At 39.2% G+C, this 13,614-nt stretch overlaps 1 protein-coding gene across 1 annotated transcript in view; it reads right to left on the bottom strand.

The window, feature by feature from the left end:
* Positions 1–1,168: 1,168 nt before the first annotated feature.
* The window catches only part of wdr35 (WD repeat domain 35), a 32,733-nt gene continuing 20,287 nt past the window's right edge, over positions 1,169–13,614 (bottom strand). The window contains exons 20-28 of the mRNA XM_028438576.1: positions 12,065–12,268; positions 10,249–10,395; positions 7,401–7,533; positions 7,202–7,312; positions 6,418–6,582; positions 5,337–5,465; positions 5,100–5,259; positions 2,138–2,378; positions 1,169–1,364 (exon numbers count right to left, since the gene is read on the bottom strand). Of these exons, the coding sequence (XP_028294377.1) occupies positions 1,217–1,364; positions 2,138–2,378; positions 5,100–5,259; positions 5,337–5,465; positions 6,418–6,582; positions 7,202–7,312; positions 7,401–7,533; positions 10,249–10,395; positions 12,065–12,268 (1,438 nt within the window). The 3' untranslated portion in view covers positions 1,169–1,216. The remainder of the gene's footprint in view (positions 1,365–2,137; positions 2,379–5,099; positions 5,260–5,336; positions 5,466–6,417; positions 6,583–7,201; positions 7,313–7,400; positions 7,534–10,248; positions 10,396–12,064; positions 12,269–13,614) is intronic.

Raw genomic sequence — 13,614 nt, 5'->3', positions numbered from 1 at the left:
TTGATACGTGTTGAATGACATGACATTACAGTCAGCTCCAGTGTTAATTTGAAACATGACTTTTTGTTGTTAATCAGAAGTTCTTCAAACCACCTCTCATGTTCACTCTGATGAACAAATCATCTTCATCACTATCATTATTCTGCTTCACAGCATCTTTTTGTGCCTTGACTGTCTCTGGATACACATCGTTCTACACATTTTTGCAAAATGATTTCTTTTTTGGCATTTTTTACATATTTGTCCATAGGCTGGACACTTTTTTGACCCATGTCTACATCCACACCTGTCACAGTCAAACATGTTTTCACTGGGAACAGAACATTTATTTGTGTGTTTCTCTTGTGCCTGTCTTTGCTTTGGTCACTTCATCATTTAACATCTAATTTTAATAGATGTTAATTCACTTGCTCTGTAGACATCAAGAGCTTTACCCAGTGTGAGATCTGTCACCTCGCCATCTATTGTTTCTGACGCTCCTTGTGCACGTGTGAAGAACACGTGTCTGATATGAGGCATATTATTCCTGGGTTCACAATATTCTCTGAATTTTTGCTTCAGCATTCCAATCTTGTTTGCTTTCCCATCTCCAAAGATGAAGGTGCTGTAGGAGCCATCATTTATTTGTTAAAATACCTCTGTACTGGTAATCAAGGCTAATCAAGGTATTCCCAGGCTCTTGTGAATGGTTTTTCTTTGTTTTACTGGACATTTAAGAGGCACATTTTTTGTCTTCACGATCCCTGTTTTATTTGCAAGATTAAAGAGTCAAAACACCAACGGGCTATTTTTCATATTCTTTACCAAGAAGTACAGTAGCTGTCAGAACAACTATCCCTGCACCTCCAGAAGTGAACCTAGTTAAAGGACTTGGGCGTTTCAGGTGTTACTCACTTTGATGGCTTCTTCACCTGCCACATGGAGAAATGTTGACCTTTTTTTCTCTATTGTTTGACTAAGAGGGAGATTTTTAATCATTTTATTGTTTATTTGATGTTTTTAATGTAATTGATTTTTAAACTGTTCAATGTTTTCTGTTGCACTTTTTAATGTAAATCACATTGAATTGCCTTGTGTATGAAATGATCTGTACAAATACATTTGCTTTGTCTTGTATCGAGAGCGTCACAGTCATTATAATATATGAAAAACCAAATAATCACAAAGATGAATTTTGAAAATGTGTACTTGGTGCTGAATAAAAGAGAAATGTTAATCATAATGACGTGTGGCACAGAGGGCAGCAGCTGTATTTCCTGATCTCTCTCTCAGTGGAGCAGCGTTTGCATGTTCTGCACATCCAGAACTGGTAGTCTTGGATTGACGCGCCCGTCACGATGTTCGTGGGTAACTTTTCCTCAGACCTAAAAAACAAACGCACTCAGAAGTGAGAAGACTTCAGAGATCACATGGTGTGAAAACAGCGACAACACATTCATCAGGGCTTATTGGAATCATTGATAACTAAATACATTTATGGCATAATTGTAATTTTAAAAATCTTTTGCTGTCATAATTGTAATGAAATTGTAAATGAGTTCAGATAATTGACTTTGTAATTGTAATTGCTATGAAAATTCCCAAAGAAATTGTCAGTTTTAATTTAACGCTAAACTGTAGAACCATGTTACAGTTCTATGTACAGTTCTACACAATATTATTATTAAAAATATTTTTCATATCAAGCTTTCACACATTTTACCATTAAAAAAATCTCGATTTATACTGACACACAAAAAAAGCTCAGATGTCCACAACGTAAATAATAAAACCTATATTTTTTATTGATTATGAATCCTAACGATGTGACCAATAGATAGGAAATCATTTAGATGATAGATATTAGTTTTTAGTGTATTTTACAGCTCATTAAAGACCCGTTAGCATTAGAGATGCTAACACAAGAGGAAGGTAAAGGTTGTGATTCATTGGAATTGAACTTCAGTAATTGGGAAAGTAATTGTAATTGACTTTTGTAAGGATAAAAAAATAATTGAAATTGGAAAAAATGCTGGTCACTGTAATTGGAATTGAATTGTCCCTGAACATGATAATTAAAAATGTAATTGAGCCCATCCCTGACATTAATACCACTAGTGTCACAGAAACAGAGGTGTCTGAAAGTCCGTGTGCTGACCCGTCTGAGGACCTGTCCCTCTCCACCACACGGCTGTCCTTAGGGCTGTAGGTGGTGAAGATCTCCAGGGCCAGGTCCTCGTACTGCTGCCGCTGCTCAGGGTCCAGACTCTCCAGGAACTCTAGTTTGATGAAGGCCTGAGAACACGTCCCAAACGCCCGACTGGCTGCTGAGCAGACGGCGAGCACAGAGTAGATCTCCACCGCAGGGATGATGTCCTCATATTCACGCAAGTGAAGGGCTGCAAACACACAGAGATCCAGCACAATGAGATGTTAGTTCATTATGTTTCTTCAAACATTAGAAACTCATTAAGTTTTGTGACCCTAAAAACGAGGGCTGTGTTAAATGCTTTTGTCCCAATTACTACACGCTTTGATTTTATTCTCCTTATACAAGTTAATGATCATTTGGGCCATAGTATAAACTCATCTTAAAGATTTAAATCCTTGTTTTGATCAGAAATAAAAGTCAAGTAAAAGGTGGTGAAATGGGATTTTAAAAACCACAGAAATTGGTTAAAAGTTTTAAATTAGAGTGAATAAAAAACAGAATTAAAGTGTCAATATTGGATTAAAGTAGAGAAATGGGGGGGGGGGGGGGGAATGTCATTTAAAAAGTAGGAACATGTACCAGTAGTTTAAATTTGCAAATTAACAAAAATATTTATGAAATATGATGAAAAGAGGTAAAAATGGGTGAACATATGTGACATTAGGTGGAAAAGTGGTGGAAAGGGTTTATAAGTGCTTAAAAGGGGAGGGACTTAGAAAAGTAATTTGCTTCTCTCGTCTCCTTTTTCGGCATGTACAAAAAAAAAATTGTGTGAAAGTGAATGTAACCATGTCGAAAATAAACTGAATAAAAAAAAATGAAAATAAAAAATGTTTTAAAAGTAAAAAATGTGCAGAAAATGTCATTGAAATGTGATGAAGTGTCAGAAATGGGAGTAAAGTAGCAAAAATACATTAAAAGGAGCAAAAATAAGGCAAATAAAAACATAAAGGCCTGAAATGTTTGACATTGTTTGCAGAGACTGACATTAAAATGCTAAGTCATCATATTCCTTTTACATACCATGTCATTAAAGGTTAATGAGGTTAAAACTATGGTGAACTTTAGCTAAGCTTTATTTTTTAAAGTAAGAAATGAGTCTTTGTGAGCATCACTGCAGTTATTGATCAGTCTGAGGATTCCAGAATGTGTTTTTGAAAAAGATATCTAAAACCTAGAGTTATTAGAATAGAGTGAATGTGTGGAAGTCATTATGCTGAGTCACTTTCTAATAAACTCAGCAGATGGCACAAGAGCCTAGAGATGAAATCAGAGCGAGCAGCAACTCTTTGAATCACTCCATCAGTTAACATTTGTTATACAACAGGACCCTGCGTTTATAATAAGTCATATTTTCATTTGTATCCATGAAAAACATGTGCTTAGTCTGAATCTATTCAAACTGAACTGTATGTGTATGTGTAGTTATTATTGATAGTATCTAAAGTTTATTTTATTTGGTGCTGAAAGGAGGTAAAACTTTTTTACTTTTTTCAGTGCAACGTTCTGGCTTACTCCAACATTATAGATGATACATTTAAAGACAAATTTCATCACGTTTCTTTAATTAAACAACAAAGATGATGTTTTTAAAAAATAGTCTGGAAAACGCAAAGATGCTGTGATCAAAAACAGTTTAATTCTCATTATTCCTGAAGAAAAAAGATAAAATAAAATAAAAACCTACAGTACATTGAAGATGTTTGAATAAAAAATTGCCAATTATTTTTATCTTTGAGTGAGAAATTACTGTAAATTAACTAATAATTGAGTCTTTTGGGCAACACTAAAAACATGATGTTATGTAGATATATGGGTCAATGACTTAAATATTCTCTCCATTTGCATTTATTTTACTTAAAAAAAGGTTTAAATGCATAAAAACATTCTAACTATGTAGTAACTTATATTTGCGCACACTAAAATTGTAACTCACTGAATGACTTGTGTAATTTATTGTTATTTAAAGTGTTCAAATATCATATGGTGTGACCATGACGGCTGTTTTTTTTAAATATTTAAAATTACTTATTTTCTGCCCTATTTTAGTTCTATTACCAGTAGCTACAGGTAGCTACAGGTAGCTACAGATAGCTACACATAGCTACAGGTAGCTACCTGCAGCTACCAGTAGCTACCTGTAGCTACCTGTAGCTACCTGTAGCTACCTGCAGCTATGTGTAGATATCTGTAGCTACCTGTAGCTACCTGCAGCTAGCAGTAGCTACCTGTAGCTACCTGCAGCTACCTGTAGCTACCTGTAGCTACCTGCAGCTATGTGTAGCTATCTGTAGCTACCTGTAGCTACCTGCAGCTAGTAGTAGCTACCTGTAGCTATGTGTAGCTACCTGCAGCTACCAGTAGCTACAAGTAGCTATGTGTAGCTACCAGTAGCTACCGGTAGCTACAGGTAGCTATGTGTAGCTACCTGTAGCTATGTGTCGATATCTGTAGCTACCAGTAGTTACCTGCAGCTACCAGTAGCTATGTGTAGATATCTGTAGCTACCAGTAGCTACCTGTAGCTATGTGTAGCTACCTGCAGCTACCAGTAGCTATGTGTAGATATCTGTAGCTACCAGTAGCTACCTGCAGCTATGTGTCGATATCTGTAGCTACCAGTAGCTATGTGTAGATATCTGTAGCTACCAGTAGCTATGTGTAGATATCTGTAGCTACCTGTAGCTACCGGCAGCTACCAGTAGCTACCTGCAGCTACCAGTAGCTACCAGTAGCTACCTGTAGCTATGTGTAGATATCTGTAGCTACCAGTAGCTACCAGTAGCTATGTGTAGATATCTGTAGCTACCAGTAGCTATGTGTAGATATCTGTAGCTACCAGTAGCTACCTGTAGCTATGTGTAGCTACCTGCAGCTACCAGTAGCTACTAGTAGCTACCAGTAGCTACCTGTGCGCATGGCGTCTCCAGTGCTCCCTGCGTACAGCTGCCTCTGAGCCAGCAGATAGAAATGATAGGCCTCTGCTCCTCTCCAGGCATTGTCCACCATACGGTTGTCTAGAGACGACGTTGCTTCTTCCTCCAGCAGACCAGCCAGAGCAGAAGTTCCCTGTGGGAGAAGAACACCTGAGCTCAGCATTAAAGCACAGACACAGGAAGAAAATAGAAGCCCAGGCTCCAAACCACCTCAGACTTCTTTCCTTGGACCTTCTCCTTCACTTGTTGGTGGTAGTTTTCAACCAGAAGAGCTGCCAGCACGTAGAGCTTCTTCACCCTCAGAGGACGGCTTCGTTTCTTTGCCTCTCCATCTGCTATCTGCACACATCATTTTGACTTAAAATGCATCATCCTGAGATGAATAAGACATGGTGAAAGTAGTAGTCAACGTTGAAAGTCACAGCATCAACGTTCATTTATTATTAAACCGTTTCTCAGAATCCTGCAGTGACTTAAACATAGAACATGTTTTCCTTTTATTTTGGGGGGATTTCATCAAACCAGGCTTTGAATAAGCCTTTTAAATTCTAATTACATTTTTAAGTGAACCCATTACACTGCTCACACTGCTTACACAGCATTTACACTGATGTTCACCCTATATTCATTATCATTCCACTGTATTCCTGTATCATGTTTTTCTGCAGTCAGTGTCTTCTCCTCGTTCTTCTCTCTCTGCTCTGTTTCAGGTGAAGCTGATGATGTCACTTCCTGATCTGTGGTTTACGGCTCAACTAGTCTGAGACACTCTGATGTTCTATCTCTCTATCCTGTTCTGTTGGTCCTTCTGTCCACTAACCCCACGCAGATGGCTGCCGTCTCTGAACCTGGTTCTAACAGAGATTTATTCCTATTCAAAGGGAGTTTTTTCCCACTGTTGCTTGTTCATGTGGATCTTGTTGGGTTTTTTCTTCCTTACTATGAATTTTTTATTTTGTTAAGCATTCTGTGTGAACACCTTTAGAATGCTCATATTCCTCTATAAACACCTGCTTATTTCACCCATCGGGGTAAATAAATCACTCTTCTCTAACTCGTTGCCATGGTAGCTCATGTTATCTTTGCTCCAAATTGATGATGGCCTTTTATTGCACTCGTGCACATAAGTAACCCAAGGTTTACATACTCAGGGTTGATTGACCCACTTCATACCAGCTGTGATGGAACCAGACACTCAGAGTTACCCAATAATAATAATAATAATAATAATAATAATAATAATAAAGAATGGGGTGAGCTCCATTCAAACATGTAGTGAGTGAAAACGTACCTGAAACATGAGCTTGGCTGCATCGAGGAAATAATGAGCTTTGTGATAGAGTTCCACTGCCTCCAAGATTTTATTCTTCTCCAGGAGATGAGACGCATATTTAGAGAGAAGGGATTTGATCTCCTTCATGTTGTGGGTCCTTGCGAGTTCAACTGCTCTGTTCCACTGGAAGAAGAAGAAAAACATTTTTAAATCTGAAAAGTATTTGCCCTCTTCCCTAATCATGATTTTTATTTTGTGCACTTTTATCACACCTTAATGTTCCAGATGACCAAACCATTTTAATATCTCACAAAGTCAATCCATGTTGATATAAAATGATCATTTTATTTATTAAGGGGACAAATTCCAAACCCATCTGACCTGATGTGAAGAAATAATTTATATCAGTGACGTCTGCTGTCGCTAACTTGTTTTTCACCTATTAGTGATACATGTAACCATAAAATATATAGTATACTGCAGTGCATGTGCATGGTTTTTGGGTGCAGCAAATAATCTGATTTTTGGCACTCGTATACTTAAAGTATGAATCCTACACATTGCTTTATATACAAAGCCCCTGGTCCTACTTAACACATAGATGAAATTCATTCCAACAGCCTAAATGTCAGCACATCTTTTATGCTCCTAGTGAACAAAGAAGAGCCAAATGTTAACATTTACACTAGAGTAGCAGAGTTGGAGAGCAGGGTTGACACAGCAGAGCTAAATCTCACTGAGGAAGCAGACGATGAGTGGGAGGACAGCAGAGGTGCCACGCTGGTCTTCACCTAGCTCTCACCTGGTTCAGATGCACACACGTGTCCACAGCTGCTTTGGGTTGGTTACACTTCAGGTAGGCTTTCACAGCCTGCTCACACATGCCCACAGTGGCAAACATCTGTCCAATGTCCTGCAAAACAAACAGCAGAGAGCAGCATAATGCTGATTGAACATCACTAACGTTACAAAGCTCTACTTTTGGTAACAGATGGACTCACTGGTAACAGTTTGTTGTTCTCTGGTAGAGAAGAGCTCAACCTTTCAAGGCCATCATAGTCCTCCAACATGTAGAAGCACTCAGCTTGTTTCTCCTGGTTACGACCCTGGTGGTAGTACTGCACTGCATTAGCCCTGGGACCAAAGCACAAGGACAACAAATAACACGTTATAAAAGTACTTTTACATGTTGGCTTGTGTAAAGAGAGTGAAGCCAAAGATCATTTGAGTTGATCAGCAGAAAGTTGAAACTTAGGATCTCTCTCTGATTGGCCATGACACATCATTTAACGAAACTCAAGTGTTTCCCTTTCAGTAAGACAAACATATTTCAGCAATTTTGATTAACTAATAAACTTGTGGCCAATTGCAGAATATTTGCTTCTTGTCACTAATATCTGAAACCTTCTCTAAGGCAGTGTTTCTCAACCTTTTCAGGCCACGACCCCCAAAATAAAGGTCCCATAGAGTGGGGACCCCCACTGTAGCTGAAGGTGGTTGAACACAGACATGAACATTGAAGAACAGTCATGTGGAGACAGGACCATCTATAAGGGGGAATAAAGGAGAGGTTTTTGGGGTCCATCCATAAAGTCAGTAAAATGATGGTCCATTGTTCTATGAATCTGTGATAACCACATTTATTTATTCATCTGAATAATATCCACTGTTATCCAGGAACGTTTATTATTATTATTATAGTCATCTTAAAGATGGAAATCATGGTTTTAATCACTAATATAATGGGTTAAAATTGACAAAAAAACATTTATTTATTCATCTGAATAATATCCACTGATATCCAGGAATGTTTATTATTATTATTATTATAGTCATCTTAGAGATGGAAATTCTTTAAAAAAATACAGGAACTGGTTAAAAGTTGCAAATTAGAATGAGCAAAAACAGACAGAAAAAGTGGTGAAAAGGGTTCAAAGTTTGCGTTTCTGATTTGAAAAGTAGGAACAATTAGTTTAAACTGGCAAATAATAGGCATGACAAATGGTGAATGTGGTAAAATGGGCAAAAATAATCATGAAATATGGTGAAAAAAGGTTAAAAGTGACAATAATGGGTCAACATATGTGTCATTAGGTGGAAAAGTGGTAGAAAGGGTTTATAAGTGCTAAAGAATCAGAATCAGAATCAGAATCAGAATCAGCTTTATTGACCAGGTACAGTTTAGAACAATACGAGGAATTTGACTTGGTAGTTGCAGTGAAAGAAGACACATCAACACACCGGAGCAGCCTTTTGCGGCGCCCACATATTTAGGTGAAGAAGGGATCAACAACAGGAGGAGAGGAGGGGTGAGGGGAAAAAAAACTGCCAGTTTGAAACTGATTTCCCTAAACAGAGAAAGCAGTGTGAAACCAGGAAAAAAACCGCCTCTGCAAACATAAATGTAAGCATGACACAGTCAAACAACTCGAGACAAGGCATGTGGGAAGGGTTGGGTGGGAGGTTGGCTGGGGGAGGGGGTCAGGTGGGAAGAACAGCAGGATTCCAGCTGTTTGGGGACATGGGCGTGCTGCCAATGGGCGCTGCAACCAGGCCTCCATGCAGCTGCGGATGGGAGGTGGGGAAAGATGGCCAACGAGGCATTTGAAGTTGAAGACCTGTAGCTGCGTTACTGACAACCAGATGACGTGTGGAAAAGTTCAGCATCAACAGTTCCAGGTGGGAATGTAGGGAAGGAGCGGGGGGAGGGAGTGGGGGTAAGAGCCGCCGTCTGCAGAAACTTCCTGGTGATAAGAGATGAGACAACCTTGGCTTTAGCCTTGGCTTTAGCCTTGGCTAGCTGGGGAGCCGAAAGGGAGATAAGCAATGTGATTTGATACAGGCTATGTTAATTTCCAATAGCCTTCTGTCCTGGGTCTCTCTGCTGTAATCCAATGAATGGCCTAGTTTCCACTTCCAAGCCGGGTCTCCAACTTCTCCCAGTTGTTATCCATAACGCGTAGACGATCCAAAAGCAGCTCTTGCTTGCTTTTGATATCGATCAACACATGAGTCTGAGTGTTCAGAGCCCTGCTACATCCTTCAGAAATCACTGGCAGCTTTTCCAAAACAGTCGCCAGCGTAGTACGGACTTTTCGATAGATGAGGAAGCCACCAGCTCCGATCAGCAGCATCCCTACTATCATTATTCCAATCATGTAGATGTCCTCCACGTCTTCCACGGAAAGGATGGACAGACACACAACTCGCCACTTGTTCCAAGGGTCGAGGGTGTATCCAGCCGCAAATGTCCCGCTTGGACATGCGGGTTCACCACCCCCGGTTCTTTTCGTCGAAAAAATCTGATCGATAGCACTGAGAGACCAACTAATTAATTCCATTATTCCGGTTTTGGATGAGTTACAGAGAGAGGCTCTTGTTAGGCTCACAAGACCAGACAAAGCAGCAGCTGGGAGAGAGATAAGAAGGAAGGAGGGAGAAACAGAGAGTGCGACTGTCCTCGTTGAGAGAAGCAAGAAGAAGACAGAAAAGTCAGTATTGTAGCAAAATTGTAATTAAAAAAAAGCAAAAAAATGGTGATAAGTGATGAAAATAGGTTAAAATTTGGTAATTTTTTGTAGTTGCAGAAAACAGGTAAAAATAAGCAAAAATAGTTAAAAAAAAATATATTCTTAATTTCTTCAAGGCATGTGGCGAACCCCTCCCAGTGTCTTGTGACCCCAAATATTGAGAACCCTTGTTCTGAGGACTTTAAGATCATACTTTATAGCCAAGAACTCTCTGTGTCGCATGTTTTGAACTGACCATCACCTAAACGTTTTAATAAGCAGGATGAAGCAGGCAAAGAGAAAAGCTTCATATAGAAAAAGGAGCAGAGAAAATAAATACCACTTCTGTCTATCCGCAAAGTAGTCTCCAATGGCGTTATGAGCCTGTTCCAGCAGAGCATCATCACAGTCCCCAGAGCCCATTTTCAGCAGGTGCAGCACTTTGAACCAGTCTCCTAGCTTCATCCTCAGACTGATGGCAAGGTCCCTGAAGAGAGATTTAGAAAAGATTAGATAGACTTATTTCATTTCAATCTGTCATGGTAAAAATGACCATTTTTTCACAAAGAATAATCATGTTCATTACATTCCACGTCCAGAAAGCAGCAGGAGAAGAAAAAAAATCTTATATTGCTGCCCCTTACTCAATCACAAAAATTAAATAATTAGTCTGCCAAGTTTACACAAACGGAGATAATATTACAGCATTATTAAAAAAAAGAAAGAAATATTACATTAACAAATTCAAGAACTTGCATGCCTACTCTCAGCACCAAAGTATAAAAACTAATAACACTCTATTCACTATGTTTATATTATCTTAGAGTCTCTTTTGGTATATTCCACTTCAGTCAATATTCTGCAAATGCTTTATTATTTAGTTCTGAACATCACTGAGTGTCTGCAGCTCAATCAATACTTTAAGTTTCAATAATAAACAAACTGCTTATGTTTTCTCTGTAACCTGCCTCATGAATAATTCTTACCACTCTTTTCTGTAATAATAATAAAATAGCTCTGTTTGCCAATGTCTTTCTTTCTGGCTCAAAATAATTGGCTCCTCAACCCCAACAGACCCGCCGGTGGGGGCAGCTCCAGCTTCCGTGACTCTCACGGATCTAAATGTTGTAAAGAATGAATGAAATCACACATTCTATACCTTTCTGTAATCCTAAGATACTATAGAGCTAAAACTGTAGCCAACCCACATTTGGAACAAAAGACCACAGAACACAGACATTATGTTCAAAGAGGGAAAAATCGACAACTCAGCAAAATCTGTCACAAAATCAGAAAATACACAGCGGAAAAAGTCAGCATAATGGTTTCTTATCAAAACTTGCTCCAATGTGCATAAAACTCCATATTTTAATAAATCCAAATCGTATATTCAGACAGATACCGCCATTACACACATCTGAGCACTCCTCAGTTGAGAAACATATAAATCATGCGTAAAATGTCCGGTCCCTCCGTTACCCAGGGCTAAAGCCACTCCCATAGTGTTTGATATCACATATTTCTACAGGCTCTTAGCTTTACAACGCTGTGTCAAGCATTCTGATTGGTCAAAGCACTGCTGAACTAAACACATGCGTAACAGCATCAAAGACTGGAATGAGAAATAGCATTAGGCATGGCACCGCAGAGACCTGAATAAAAATAGATATGTGTTTATTTAAAGCAAAATCACAACATCTAGTGTCAAACATAAGACTAACAAAGATTGGAAACACTTTGACTGACATATTACAGTTATAAACTTGTTTCCAAACTTGTGGAAAATTTAGGCACAGTTGTGGCTTCTGCCTGAACTTTTTTGTATAAAAATGTGTATCTTTGGTGTATTGTTTGTTATTATCACCAAACTTGCTGTAGTTAATGTCCATACATTAGTTCAATAATTTCTGCTTTTTCAGCCTTCCCTGAAGAGAATTGGCTTTATATTTGATGTAAATCTAACTACAGATTTCTGTATTCATACATTTCCAATATTTCACATCATCTGGAACCACTAAGGGTCCTACTTCAATTTGAACAAAGATTAGCCATGTAGGTCATGTAGAAGCTTAGAAAAATGCTATTTGTTATGGGTATGAGATTTTCAGAGAAAGGTGGCTAGGGATTCAGAAGTTAAGGAGCAGTCCACTCAGCACCTGCGGTCCATGTCCAGGTACATGCGATCGGCCTCCTCAAACCGGCCGAAGTACGCCGCCACCTCTGCCTGCTTCATGGGTTCACTGTGCAGGTTGGCCAGGCATTTCACCAACTCGATGCCCTGGTAGTCTCTGCAGCGAACAAACGCCTGCTCGGCTTTCTTCAGATCCAGCTTCTCCAGGGACGCCTCAGCCAGCAGACGCCTGAACGGAGGGTCACATTTAAAAACAAACTGTTATCAACAGGTGACCCTGTTTTCTATATTCTTTATGTGTGAAAATCATTCTAAGTAGCTAATTATTGATTATTCTATTGCTGTTGTTGGATTTGAGGAGACATATTCTTAACATACTGAGGGATTCTTGTATAACCACTAAGGGTATAAGACAGAGGTTCCAAACCTTTTTAGAGTCGTGACCCCATTCTAATATCACAAATGTCCGGCAACTCTAGAGACATTTTTTTATTAGTTTTTGATCATGTTTATTAAAAAGTGTTTCAAACACAGAGTAGCCAGGATCAGTGACAAAGTGACAAGATGTTTTTTTACTGCATTTAATTTAAACTAGATTTATATTTGAGAACGTTTAAGTGTAGGATAAAGTTTTTTGATATTTATTGTGTGTATTTGAAAAATAATAATAATTAAAAAATATAAAAAATAGAATTTAAATACATTTTTACCTGTTATTTTATTTGTTTTTTATTAACCAACTACTAGACATTTCAAGCAACCCCATTTTAATTCCAGGCTACCCCACATGGGGTCCCGACCCCAAGTTTGAAAAACACGGGTGTAAGAAAAAAAAATTGATTTCGCTGCTGTGATCGTGGCTGCTTGGGACGATGGAGCCACTTTCGTTCCCTGAGTACCGCAAGATGGCCGCATCTACAAACGCATCTACAGACGGTGGAGACGCTGCTCCTCACCTACCATCAGAGAAAGACATTTTGCTACTAAACGCCAACAAAGAAATTACCAAACTACAGGAGATGAATTACTCACCAAATAAACAGACATGGTTGTACAGCAGTCAGTAGCGCTGTCATCCTACCTCCAAAATATTCCACGTAATAACGACACAGTTCCCTGGGAAAATCCAGGTCCAGGACTGTCCTGTTCCACACCACACCTGCCATCGTGGACTGAGGTTGTTGTCCGCGGACATAGACGACAGAATAACACGGAAAATAACGTCCCTCCTCCGCTTACTCTCCACAATTGTTTTGAAGCTCTCACATATGAAAACGGGGACAAACTCAGTCAAATTAAGCCGACTGAAACAACCTCCAGTAAAACGCCTCTACCACCACCTGGATTAAATTTCCACCGGCCAAAAACCTCCTCTGTAGCCCGTTGAAACCTCCTCAAAGCTGCAGTCCAGAGGCATGCTACTGCTGCACCGCTTCACTGCCAGCTGATGACGGAGGATCACCCTCAGACATCAGCGACCCTTGCACCGTTAGAAGCAGAGCCGCTTCAACGCTAACCGGAGCCGATAACAGAGACTTTCCCACAGCTTTCTGCAACCTGAGCACCACCAGACAT

This window comes from Gouania willdenowi, chromosome 22 (assembly GCF_900634775.1).
Source record: "Gouania willdenowi chromosome 22, fGouWil2.1, whole genome shotgun sequence".
Taxonomy (NCBI): Eukaryota; Metazoa; Chordata; class Actinopteri; order Blenniiformes; family Gobiesocidae; genus Gouania; species Gouania willdenowi.
The sequence above is the reverse complement of the archived record's forward strand: the minus strand, read 5'-3'. Positions and strand labels throughout refer to the sequence as shown.